Source organism: Mustelus asterias, chromosome 10 (assembly GCF_964213995.1).
Source record: "Mustelus asterias chromosome 10, sMusAst1.hap1.1, whole genome shotgun sequence".
In the NCBI taxonomy this organism is placed as follows: Eukaryota; Metazoa; Chordata; class Chondrichthyes; order Carcharhiniformes; family Triakidae; genus Mustelus; species Mustelus asterias.
The window spans coordinates 13,477,513-13,491,622 of record NC_135810.1 but is presented as its reverse complement, the minus strand read 5'-3'; the positions used below and the strand labels follow the sequence as shown (position 1 = coordinate 13,491,622).

General features: G+C 46.2%; 1 protein-coding gene across 2 annotated transcripts in view; it reads left to right on the top strand.

Moving 5' to 3' along the window:
• Positions 1–14,110, top strand: part of tbc1d4 (TBC1 domain family, member 4) — a 277,707-nt gene that overhangs the window by 222,307 nt on the left and 41,290 nt on the right. The window contains exon 11 of one of the 2 annotated variants that reach the window (XM_078221578.1): positions 653–808. The exons of the other annotated variant lie outside the window; for it this stretch is intronic. Coding sequence (XP_078077704.1) covers positions 653–808 — 156 coding nt within the window. The remainder of the gene's footprint in view (positions 1–652; positions 809–14,110) is intronic. 2 annotated transcript variants of the gene reach the window in all.

The window sequence follows — 14,110 nt, the reverse complement described above, 5'->3', positions numbered from 1 at the left end:
TATTGCCCCACAATGCTCTTCGCTATCCGCAAGTCCAGCCATCTTCGTGTCATCCGCAAACTTGCTGATTACACCAGTTACACCTTCTTCCAAATCATTTATATATATCACAAATAGCAGAGGTCCCAGTACAGAGCCCTGCGGAACACCACTGGTCACAGACCTCCAGCCGGAAAAAGACCCTTCGACCACTATCCTCTGTCTCCTATGGCCAAGCCAGTTCTCCACCCATCGAGCCACTTCTCCTTGTATCCCATGAGCCTTAACCTTCTTAACCAACCTGCCATGTGGGACTTTGTCAAATGCCTTACTGAAATCCATATAGACATCCACGGCCCTTCCTTCATCAACCGTTTTTGTCACTTCCTCAAAAAACTCCACCAAATTTGTAAGGCACGACCTCCCTCTTACAAAACCATGCTGTCTGTCACTAATGAGATGTCCAAAAATGTGTAGGTTAGGGGGATTGGCCGTGGTAAATGTGTGGCGTCAAAGAATGGGGGTGCAGGGGTTGGTACTGGGTAAGATGCTCTTTCTAGGAGTTGGTGCAAACGCGATGGGCTGGACGGTCTCCTGCTGCACTGTGGGGATTCTATTGGATTTGACGACTGTTTTGTTTTCCTGTGTTTTGTCTTTGGTTCCACATGCTCAGCCCCATCAATATCGTGAGGTGCCATCGCGGTAGATCAGAGAGCGAACCCATTTCCAGCAGCCTCCCCTCGTCCCTGTCCGTCCCGTCTTTCCTGAAGCCCTTTTACACCAACACCAGCAGGCTGCCGCAGCAGTCGGAGAGTGGGATCTCCCAGAGGTGAGGGCGGCCTGCAAAGCCTGCTTGCAAATCCTGCCCTAATACTGCACTTGTTGCCTGGTCTGTGTGACTAATTGATGTGCCTGTGGTCGTGTCAGACATTTGTCACTGTTTCAGTGATGCTCTATATGCTGTGGCCTGCGGTAAATAAATATTTGTGGAACTTTGCGGTCAGCTTGCTTTAGCTTCAATGTGCACAGCACAAGTGGTCAGAAAGTGTGACTTAAGATTGATAAGAATGTCGGTATGATTCCAGGGTAAGATTTTATGTATAAAATCTCACTATTTAATTCCTTTGAAAAATCACTTTGAATTATTGTTGGACAGGCTAATTACGCATTACAGAAAATAAGTTGGGTAGGTTCAGGCAAGATACATTTGATCTAACTGAATGGTGGAACAGGCTCAAGGGTCAAAATGGCCAACTCTTGTTCCTATTTTGATCTGTTACACTTTAGGTTCGGGCAATAAATGCTGACCAGCCAGCAACACCCACATTCCACAAATGAATTTTTAAAAACTGATAATTCGTGCCTGGGACATTATACGCCAGCAAGAAATCAATACCTTAAACAGGGCAAATAAACCATTTCTCAGGCGACACGATGGCACGGTGGTTAGCACTGCTGCCTCACAGCGCCAGGCACCCGGGTTCAATTCCAGCCTCAGGTGACTGTCTGTGTGGAGTTTGCACGTTCTCCCCATGTTGCGTGCATTTCCTCCGGGTGCTCCGGTTTCCTCCCACAGTCCGAAAGACGTGCTGGTTCGGTGGATTGGCCATGCTAATTTGACCCTTAGTGTCGGGGGGATTAACAGGGTAAATATGTGGTCTGGCTGGGATTGTTGTCAGTGCAGGCTCAGTGGGCCGAATGGCCTCCTGGCCTCTTTCTGCACTGTAGGGATTCTATGATTCTACAATGATTAGCATGAAGAAGGTATTTGTCCCATCTTAATTCATTCATCGAGAATGACAATAAAGTACATCCGCAGAAGCACTGAAACAGTCCTTTCAGCCTAACAGACCCAGGCATATGTTTATTCTTCACTCAAGCCCCCTGTTTTCTTCCCTCCTCTACCTTTATCGTCATAACCCTCTACTCCCTTGTCTCTGAGAGACATGTCTCGCTTCCCCTTAAGTGCATCGATACTAATCAGTTCAACCACTCCCACAAATTCCACTTTTATTCCACGCTCTGGGTAATGAGGTTTCTTCTGAATTCCCTGTTGGAATTCTGGTGCCTCTAGTTTTGTTCTTTCACCTAAATAGAGACATTGGGTTAGATGTTGGCTGCTAAGGTTCTCCTGGCTCACCCATCCCGCAAGCAGGGCGTAAGCAGCCATAGGGGCAGGCGAGTGGCTGGTTAGACTTTGTCCCACTTTTAGAAGTTTTAAGGCCCTGTAGCCCTCACCCCTCATATATGCTCTAACCTCCCTACCCTCCAACTCTTCCAGGCTCCTCATACCCTCCTTACCAACGCAATGTCAACTCTTTCCCACAACCCATGGTTGCTCTTACCTTCCATACCAACTCAAAGCCAGCTTATGCCCCTCACTGGGCCCCCCCCCCCCCATGGCCCCTCATACTCACCATGCCAACCCATGCCCCACAACCCATGGTTACTCTTACCCTTCATGCCAACTCAAAGCCAACTTATGCCCCTCACTGATCACCCATGGCCCTTTATACACGCTCCCCATCCATGGTCCATCGCTCCTCATGTCCTCCATGCCACCCTCATAACCACTTACCCACTATCCATTATGGGTGGACCTCAGCAGTCATGGGGAGATGAAAAAATAAACTTCGAGCAATCTGATACAGCTCTCGCCCTTACACATTTAATGGTGGCAAAAATCCGCTTCATAAAAGCCAGTCAACATTTTTAAAATCTCCTCAAGTGTTTAACCGCTTTTAAAAGCAAATCAGTTTCTATTCAATAATCATATCAAAGGAAGTCAAACCTTTAATAGCCTCTTTAGATCTGACAATTAAGTGCAGTAGAGAGAGAGTGCTGCACTGGCAAAAGTGCCAGTTTTTTGGAAGAGCCGTAAAACTTTGTTTTGCCTTCTGTGGCGGACATGAAAGGTCACTCAGTATTATTCCAAAGGAGGAGAGTTGTCCCCAGTGTCCTGGCCAATATTTATCCCCTCAATCAACATCACACAAACAGATCATTTGATCATTATCGTATTACTGAGTGAAAGAATTTGTACATATTGACTGCCACGCTTCTATATTACAACAGTACTTCAAAGTATATCATTAACTACAGCATTTTCGACAGCCTGAGTTTGTAAAAAACAAGATAATAATCAATGTCTTTCTTTAAAAAATAATTTTCTGGTAAACAGAAGCCTCGTGACAGGGTGAACTGATGTGTGGGTTGTCCACTCATTGTGAATTCCTGATCTCGACCACTGGAAGGCACTGAATGGAGATGAACCACTGGCTCCATTCTGAGGAACATGGAGTAGATCATGTCCTAACCACTGGCTGAAGACTGGGATTTGGTAGGCCAGGTTTACATAAGAGGCAATTTTAAAAAAATGAGAACTGATTTTTGAAATTGACAATCTCGACGGTGCCATTATAAAGGAAATGAAATTCAGACATCTCCCCATCCAAAGTGAGGTTCGTACCCCTGTGTATTGCCAAAAGGTCAGTTTATGATGGGGATTTCTGGGCAAACAGAGGGATTTTGGGGTAACTATTCACTGATCCCTGAAGTCGACAGAGCACGCGAGTAGGATAGTTAAGAAAGCATTTGGGACATGCCTTCATCAGTTGTGGTATAGAGTGTAAGAGCAAGGAGGTAATGTTGGAGCTGTACAGAGCATTGGTTAGACCACAGCTGGAGTGCTGTGTGCAGTACTGGTCACCTCACTATAGGAAGGATGTGATTGCACTAGAGGGGGTACAGAGGAGGTTCACCAGGATGCTGTCTGGGATGGAGTATTTGAGCTATAACGAGAGACTAGATAGGCTTGGATTGTTTTCTTTGGAGCAGAGAAGGCCGAAGGGGCACATGATTGAGGTGGATAAGATTATGAGGGATATGAACGGGGTGAGTAGGGAGCAGCTGTTCCCCTTGGTTGAGGGGTCAAGAATGAGGGGGTATAGTTTTAGGGTAAGGGGCAGGAGATTCAGAGGGATTTTTGAGAAAAAACTTCTGCGCTCAGAGGTAGTGGGAATCTGGAATGCACTGCCTGGGAAGGTAGTGGAGACCGGAAACCTTACAAACTTTAAAAAATATTTGGATGTGCACTCGAAATATCATAACATTCAAGGATATGCGGCAAGTGCAGGAAAATGGGATCAGTGCGCCTTTAGTGGCAGATATTGTCGTGCAGACTCGATGGGCCGAAGGGCCTTTTCTGCACAGTATGACTATAACTGCCTTCTCAGCAGAGACAATAGGACACAGAAGGTTCAAAAGTGAAAAATAAATAAGAGTTAACCTAATCTTGATTTTAAAAAACGTAGGGATAGTTTACAATTCATAAAGAAGAAAAAGTCTCCAGGTCCTGATGGACTTCATCCTGATGTCTGAAAAGAGGTGGCTGATGAGAAATGTTGGTGTTACTTTTCCAAAATTCGCGAGACAACTGGAAAGGATCTTTAGAATGCTAAAGGAGCAAATGTGACCCCTCTATTCAAGAAGGGAGGGAGGCAGTAAACAGGAAACCTGAGGCCAGTTAGCTTGACGTCTGTCTTGGGGAAGGTGCTAGAATCGATGATTGAAGAGGTTATACTGGGCATGTAGAAAATCTCAAGGTAATCTGGAAAAGTCAGTCTGATCTTTTTTTGAAAAAGGGTAATGATATTTAACCAAAATATTGAAGTTCTTTGAAGGAGTAGCATGCACTGTGGATGTGCTGTACCTGGATTTCCAGAAGGCATTTGATCAGGTGCCATTGCAAAAAATAAAAGCTGATGGTGTCGGGGGTAACATATTAGCATGGGTAGAAGATTGGCTGGCTGGCAGAAAACAGTAAGTATGCATAAATGGGTCTTTTTTCTGAATGGCAGGATCTGATGAGTGGAATTTCACAGAGGTCAATGCTGGGGCCTCAAATTACCACGACGAAACCAGAACTAGAGGGCACAGCCTCAAAATAAGTGGGGGCCGGTTCAGAACAGAGTTGAGGGGGAACTTCTTCTCTCAGAGGGTACTGAATCTCTCGAATTCTCTGCCCATTGAAGTGGTGGAGGCTACCTCGTTGAATATGTTTAAATCACGGGTAGATAGATTTCTGATCGATAAGGGAATTAAGGGATATGGGGAGCAGGCGGGTAAGTGGAACTGATTCGCTTCAGATCAGCCATGATCTTGTCAAATGGCGGGGCAGGATCGAGGGGCTAGATGGCCTACTCCTGCTCCTATTTCTTATGTTCTTATATCAATGACTTAAATGAGGGGAACGAAGGTACGATAGCTACATTTTCAGATAACACAAGGATAGGTCGGAAAGTATGTTGTGAAGTGTACGTAAGGAGGTTGCAGATGTACATGTACATAGGTTGAGTGAGTGGGCAAAAATTTGGCAGATGATGTACATGTGGGAAAATGTCATGTTGTTCACTTTGACAGGAAGAATAAAAAGGCAGATATTACCCAAATGGAAAACAACTGCAGAATTCCAAGGTATAGAGGGATTTAGGTGTTTTAGTACAAGAGTCATGCAGGTACAGCAAGTAATTAAAATTGGGGGCGGCTCGGTGGCACAGTGGTTAGCACTGCTGCCTCACAGCTCCAGGGACCCAGGTTCGATTCCCGGCTTGGGTCACTGTCTGTGTGAAGTTTGCAAATTCTCCCCGTTTCTGCATGGGTTTCCTCCGGGTGCTCCGGTTTCCTCCCACAGTCCAAAGACGTGAGAGTTAAGTTGGTTGGCCATGCTAAATTGCCCCTTAGTGTCCCTGGATGCGTAGGTTAGAGGGATTGGCGGGGTAAATATGTGGAGTTACGGGGATAGGGCTTGGGTGGGATTGTTGTCGGTGTAGACTCGATGGGCCGAATGGCCTCCTTCTGCATTGTAACGTTTCTATGATTCTATGAAAAAGGCAAATGGAAGGCTATCCTTTATCATGAGAAGAGTTGATCATAAAAGTAAGGATGTTATGCTTCAGTTATACAGGGCATTGATGAGACCACATCTCGAATACTGTGTGCAGTTTTGGTCACCTTACGTAAGGAAGGATGTAAATGGCTGGAGACGGTACAGAGGAAGTTGATTGATTCCTGGACAGGTTGTCTTATGGGCTAAGGTTGGACAGACTGGGCTTATTTCCACTGGAGTATGGAAGAGTGAGGGATGACTAGATTCAAGTGCATAAGATCCTGAAGGGTCTTGACAAGACGGATGTGGAAAGGATATTTCCTCATCCAGAACTGGGAGGCACTGTTTTAAAATTCGGACTTGCCCTTTAAGTATAGAGATAAGGAGAAATTCCTTCTCTCACAGGATTGTGTGAGTTTGGAACACATTACCTCAGAAGGCAGTAGAGGTGTGGTCATTGAAATTTAAGTTGATTAAGTTTAAGCATTTGGCACAAGTAGGCTGACATTAACATTTCAATGAAGTTACTGTGAAAGTCCCCTAGTCACCACACTCTGGCATCTGTTCGGGCACATTGAGGGAGAATTTAGCATGGCCAATACATCTAACCAGCACGCCATTTGGACTGTGGGAGGAAACCGGGGCACTCCGAGGAAACCCACGCAGACACGGGGAGAACATGCAAACTCCACCCAGACAGTGGCCCAAGCTGGGAATCTGGCCCAAGCTGGGAATCGAACCCAGGTCCCTGGTGCTGTGAGTCAGCAGTTCTAACCACTGTGCCACCATGCCTGAATATTTCTAGGGCGGAGTTGGATAGATTCTTGTTAGGCAAGGCAATCAAAGGTTATGGGGGGTAGATGGGAATGTGGAATTCGAAACACAAACCAATCGGCCATGATCTTAATGAATAGTGGAGCAGGCTTGAGGAGCCAAACTGACCTACTTCCACTCATGTTTTGTATGTTTGTATGAAAAGAATGTGAAGATTGTGAGCTTTGATTACCAAGAATGATGAAATGTTTCAGATATTCTTGTTCAAACTGAATAAGAATGTTCCATGGTTTGCAAAATATGCTTTGAAGATGTATTTGGGCCTTCTGGGCTGGCTTTGGATTTTGCATATTTTTGTCAATCCTTGCAATGGAAGGTTTCTTGTTGCCTGCCCAGACTGGAGAATTTTTCACTAAAAAAAACCAGCAGGTTATTTATTGATGGTGATCACATGATTGGTGCAAATTTGGGAAGAGTCCAAAGCAGCACGATTTCATAATTTGCTTGGGAATGGTACATAGAACATAGAACATAGAACAATACAGCACAGAACAGGCCCTTCGGCCCACGATGTTGTGCCGAGCTTTATCTGAAACCAAGATCAAGCTATCCCACTCCCTATCATCCTGGTGTGCTCCATGTGCCTATCCAATAACCGCTTAAATGTTCCTAAAGTGTCTGACTCCACTATCGCTGCAGGCAGTCCATTCCACACCCCAACCTTGGTAATGGGCTGTTGCCAATGAAAGACCATACGCACATCTCTTCCAGTGACCTTCCAGATGCACTGTTGTCAGTGTCCATCCCTGGTTACAAGATCCACATGATCCACCATTTGAGACTGATGTGACAGTTTCCATTTCTGAGAAGCCTAATGACTGCTTATTACAGCAAATGCTGAAAATATAACTGCACCCATTAGGTTGATTGGCTATGCTGAATTGCTCCTTAGTGTTAGGGGGATGTCAGGGGGATTAGTAGGGTCAATATGTGGGGTTATGGGGATAGGGCCTGGTTGAAACACAGAATCCTGCAGTGCAGAAGGAGGCCATTTGGCCCATCAGGTCTGCACCGACCACAATCCCCCCAGGCCCTAGCCCCATAATACCATGCATTTACCCAAGCTAGTCTCCCTGACACTAAGGGAGAATTTAGCATGGCCAGTCCACCTAACCCGCACATCTGTGGACTGTGGGAGGAAAATGGAGTACCCGAAGGAAACCCACGCAGACACGAGGAGAACGTGCAAACTCTATACAGACAGTGACCCGAGCCGGGAATCGAACCCAGGTCCCTGGCGATTCTATGATTCTATTCTGTGATTCTAAAATGCAGCCTGTTTTTCTGAGGTAAGAGTTAAAAGATGTTGGGAAATGAGTTACTGTCACCCAACCCTGTTTTGCTGCATGGATAGCGGTCACGGGCATTCAGTCTCTGATCTTCGGGTAAGCATTCTCCAAGGCGGCCTTCACGACACACGACAGCGCAGAGTCACTGAGCAGAAACTGATAGCCAAGTTCCGCACACATGAGGACGGCCTAAACCAGGATCTTGGGTTTATGTCACACTATCAGTAACCCCCACAGCTTGCCTTCTGGACTTGCAGAATCTCACTAGCTGTTCTGTCTGGAGACAATACACATCTCTTTAACCTGTGCTTAATGCTCCCTCCACTCACATTGTCTGTATCTTTAAGACCTGGTTGGCTGTAGAGACTCGCATTCTAATCAGTATTCTATTACTTGATTTTGTGTCTCTGTATGCCCTGTTTGAGAGCAGATTTCCACTCCATCTGACGAAGGAGCAGCGCTCCGAAAGCTAATGGTATTTGCTACCAAATAAACCTGTTGGACTTTAACCTGGTGTTGTTAAAACTCTTACTGTGTTTACCCCAGTCCAACGCCGGCATCTCCACATCATGGATAGTAAGGGCCAGTGTCAAATGGGAATTTTGTTTCTATGTTCAGGATTTCATGATTCGAAGCCCAGCCTGTGTGCTGAGAGCAGTTCTTTGGGCTGCTTCATTCATTCATTGGTTGGAAAGCAACTCCTCATTGGATGTTATAGATCAAGACCCTGATTTTGTAATTCCAACAAAATTATGGCTTTGAATTTCAGTGTCCAATAAGGCATTGCTCTCCGACCTATGAATTAATGGATCGCAATAGGATTTTGGAATTCCAATAAGAAAAAGAGGCTTCACTGGCTCCAAGGATTTCGCCCACTCCTCGTCCATAACTTCGTAGGGGGGTGGAGTAAGGTGTGCTGAATTTTAGCCCAGCTCCTATCAATCTATTTGATTGGGCACTTGGCAGAGGTGAAGTGCAGAGGGAGTGATCTATAGCACAGTGGGGGGGCTCGCAATCTCCAGTGCCAAAACAACTTCTAAACTGTGGAGACCAGGAAGTGAACTAATTACACAGAATGGTGCGCAGAGCAAAAGTGCTTCCCTTGATGCTGAAGAGTTGAAGGTACGCTCATACAAGATGCCACCCTCCAGTAAATGTACAGATGCCAATTACATAGACGTTGCGGCCCTTGCCAGTGTTGGGGATCAAAAGTAGCTGCCTGGCTATTTTTGGACTTTGTCCACTTTGAGTGGTTAGATGGAGATTTTCAGAGTTTTAATTGGCCTTTATTGCAAGCGATAGCAAGGGACAGAACATAAGAACATAAGAACTAGGAGCAGGAGTAGGCTATCTGGTCCCTCGAGTCCGCTCCGCATTCAATAAGATCATTGCTGATCATTTCGTGGACTCAGTTCCACTTACCCACCCGCTCACCATAACCCTTAGTTCCTTTACTGTTCAAAAATCTATCTATCCTTGCCTTAGAAACATTCAATGAGGTGGCCTCAGCTGCTTCACTGGGCAGGGAATTCCACAGATTCACAACCCTTTGGGTCAAGAGGTTTCTCCTCAACTCAGTCCTAAATCTGCTCCTCCTTATTCTGAGGCTGTGCCCCCTAGTTCTAGTTTCACCTGCCAGCGGAAACAACCTCCCTGCTTATCTATCCCCTTCATATTCTTATATGTTTCTGTAAGATCTCCCCTCATTCTTCTGAATTCCAATGGGTATAGTCCCAGTCTACTCAGTCTCTCCTCATAAGCCAACCCTCTCAACTCCAGGATCAACCTAGTGAATTTCCTCTGCATCCCCTCCAGTGCCAGTATATCCTTTCTCAAGTAAGGAAACCAGAACTGTACATACATCTGGTGGTTTAGCTGATGGCACCCCAGAGAGCCCTGAATAAAGCATTACACAGACAGTTATATTTTCAGACCCAGTTACAAGAAATTAGCATATGCCAATCAAAGGTTAGTTCAGAAATTATCTGTATCCGTTCACAACTGATAGTTAGGATTACATAATGTGTGACATATAAGTGTAGTTAGCCAATTACAATTTATGCACGTCTACTTAATTATGATATTATCAAGCATGTATTTTCTCTGCTTATCTACTAACTTCTAGACATGGATATGATAGACATCTGTCTGACCAGCGGTGTATCAAACTCTCTTGCCCATTGTTCCTTGTTTTTAGCAGACATACAAAAGTTGCAGAGATCCTCTTCTGCTTTCTGAGTACGACCTGCGACCTTGGCTGCAGAGTGGTCAATAAGATTTTTATCATGTGTCCTGTTTGACCAGAGTCTCCCGTGTAATTAAAAGTTTCATGGTCCTTATCTGGAGGCTGCCTGGCACTAAGGCATCTGGTTTCTCAGAACCTCTCTGTCGCTGAAATTTTAGCAGTTAACAGCTTACGTGATTCTTCAACCTGTGTGAGTTTTTAATCCTTTCACCGAGGAATTGAATCTCTGAGAAGCAAAGGTGAGCGTGTCCCATATTTGCACACTTTGTTTTGCTCGGGCCTATCGAGCGTGGGCAAAGCCTAGCTGGAAACTTCCACAACTTCCAGGAGGCACCACCTCAAACATCGGGCACAATGATTGCTGTTTTCTTTCTGCCTCGCACCCTGCCAAAACTGTGTGGCACTCTCGAAAAGGGAAGCAGCAACTGAGAGAAAAGCCCAGGAGCAGCGGCCCACTGGTTTCCTGCCAGAGATCCTCTTCTGCTTTCTGAGTACGACCTGTGACCTTGGCTGCAGAGAGAGCTTTGTTTGTCCATCCACCCCCTCTGTTCCTCCCCCTGCATTCAGTGCAGCACCAGACAGTGCAAACGATGAGGGCATCACTGGCCATTACTCAAACACGACAAGCACAAATGAATCTTCAGAAGTATTTCATGTTAAGTGCGTATCCTTTGAACAGACCTACCATGTTAAGGCAGACATATTCCATCACTCTCATCACTTTGGGCTACTCCAGTATTACTGGTGGATCCACAGGGCGGGATTTTCCAGCCTCGCTCGCCCCAAGACCGGAAAATTCCGCCCAAGGTCAACAGACCTTTGCATGGTTCGTGTCCCGTCCACTGCGATTCCCGTGGTGGGCGGGACGGGAAAATTCCGCCCCTTACATCCATCTTCTTTCTACACCCATGAGATTTACGTCCAGGGGGCGGGATTTTGCAGCTTTGCTCAGGCAAGATCGTAAAATCCCAGCCCAGGCCAACAAAGATTTGCGTTCTGCGAGCCTCGCCCGCCCCAATTCCGGGGCTGGCGAGACGGTAAAATTCCAGCCAGAGAGTTTTATCTCTCTCGGGGAATTTACTGAATGGAACAGAATTTCTCGTGTGCAAGTTAGCAACACCAAGGACTTGCGGTAGATAGCTAGTTGGCGGCAGATGGCAGGAATTGTCCATGTCAGACCTCATGCTGAGCCTGGCAGGTGGCCGTGGCAATGGTGCACTGACTATACGGCTAATCCATCGTTCCTCCCAGGATTCTCCACCGGGGTAATTTACTTTGCTCTCCCAACCCTGTCCCGGCCCATCTGCTCATGATGATTTGTCTCTGTGTTTAGCAGCACGGTGCCAATGAGATGTAGAACAGAATGCCAGCTGCTGCTTGACTCAACAAGAGCTCGATCATTTCAGACACAGCCACCCAGCAGTGACTGTGGAAACATTTTGTGACAAGATGGTGCTTCTGTCACTCGCTGAGCTTGTTGTGTCAGTGACCTTATCTTCCTGAAAGCTCATGTTGCCAAGACAAACATTCACCCCTCCAAAATCTGCAGCAGTTCCTGTCTTACCAACTTGTATTCCCCTTGTTACTTTTCTTTGGTGTTGTTTTTTTTCCCTGTGTCCCCGCAATCTGATATATTTATACTGCGATAAACATCAGATGATTGGCTGCCTGTCCTGACAGTCGTCTGTGGGGTGAAAGGAAGGGGTGGCTGTTAAACTCCAGCTTTAATATATCTTGGAGCAGTCATGTGAATTTCGGCGCAGGCTCCCACTTTGCAGTAACAGCTTGCAGACGTATGACTTACCATTGGTTCAGTAACAACAAAAACCTGCATTTCTATAATGCCTTTAACATAATAAAACATCACGAGGCACTTTACAGGAGCTTTGTAGAACTGCATTTGATGCTAAGCTATGGAAGGGGATATTAGTGCAGGTATTTTACAACTTCGCCCGGGCGAGACTCGGAAAATCCCGCCCGAGGCCAACGGAGAATTCCGTTCTGTGAGCCGTGCCCGCCCCAATTCCGGGGCAGGCGTGGCGGTGTAATTCCGGCCGAGCTGTCTAAATGATTGGCCAAAGAAATAGGTTAGCAGGGGAGGGGGGTTGGCGAGATTAATTAAGAAGGTATTTCCTTCGCAACTTAAGGGAAGGAGGATGAAGGAGCTGGATAGTTGGCGTTTTGAAAGTGCTGCTCTAAGTGAGGCAGACAGTCTACAACCTTGGTGTCACATATTTACGCCAACATTATGGCCGCCTGTTTCCACTCCCATGACATGCTCACACTTCACCCTGCCTCAGTTGATCTGCTGCTGGATTCTCCATCAATGCCTTTGTTTCCTCCAGACTTGACTATCCCATTGCACTCCTGGCTGACCTCCCACATGCTTGAGGTCGTCTATAACCCTGCTACCCAGATTTGCCCAAGTGCAGATCACCCCTGCGCTCTCTGACCTAAAGTGGATCCCAGTTAAACAGCCCAATGGTTTAAAAAATGGCATCCTTGTTTTAAAAATCCCTCAAGATCCTTGCCTCTTTTCCCCTCTGCAAACTCTTCCAGTCCCACCACCCTCCAAGATATCTGCAATTCCCCACATCTGGCCTCTGGAGCTACCCTGATTTTAATCACTCCACCCTAGGCGGTTGTGCCTTCAGCTGCTGTGACCTTCACATCTAGAATAGATCTTCCCACCATCTCATGAGCAGCACGGTGGCACGGTGGTTAGCACTGCTGCCTCACAGTGCCAGGGACCCGGGTCCAATTCTGGTCTCAGATAACTGTCTGTGTGGAGTTTGCACGTTCTCCCAGTGTTTGCGTGGGTTTACTCCGGGTGCTCCGGTTTCCACCCACAGTCCAAAGATGTGCGGGTTAGGCGGATTGGCCCCTTAGTGTCAGAGAGATTAGTAGGTTAAATGCATGAGGTGATGGGGCCTGGGTGGGATTGTTGTTGGTGCGGGCTTGATGGGCCGAATGGCCTCTTTCTGCACTGTAGGGATTTGATGGTTCTATGATTCTCCGCCTCTGAACCTCATTTTCCTCTTCCAAAGAGCTCCCAAAAACCTACCTATTTGACCAAGCTTTTGATCATCTGCTCTCATGTTTCCATATGAGGCTTGGTGTCAAATTTTAATAATGCTCTTATGAAGCGCCTTGGGACATTTTATTATGTTAAAGGTACTGTTTAAAAATAACTTGTCATTGTCTTGATTCCCTTCCTCTACTTTGCACTTTGATTTTTGCCTGATCTTGTTATTATTTCTTCATCCTGTTTCTCTCTCTGATCTATTTTTCCTTGCATTTGTTTTTTCTTCACTCTTTCTCTTTCTCATTTGCTATTTTTCTCCGTTTTTAATTTTTTTCTGATCTTTCTACTTTTCTCCATCCCTTTACGTTCTGCTTGCCTTATTATTGGCACGGTGGCACAGTGGTTAGCACTGCTGCCTCACCGCGCCAGGGACTCGGGTTCCTGGTGCGGTGACTGTGCGGAGTCTGTAAGTTCTCCCCGCGTCTGCGTGGCTTTCCTCCGGGTGCTCCGGTTTCCTCCCACAGTCCGAAAGACGTGCTGGTTAGGTGCATTGGCCGTGCTAAATTCTCCCTCAGGGTACCCGAACGGAGTGTGGCGACTAGGGAATTTTCACAGTAACTTCACTGCAGTGTTAATGTAACTTGTGACACTAATACTTGTGACACTAATAAATAAACTTTAAGCTTGTTGTTCGTACGCTTATACGCATTCGCTATGATTTTTCTATTGCCCCCATCTCACCTGTTCCCTTCACTCGTTTTGAGACTAACCGGCACAAACATTTCAGTTCTGCTTTAGTGTTTATTTTATTCTTGTCACAAGTAGTGTCACAAACCCGGGTCCCTAGCGCA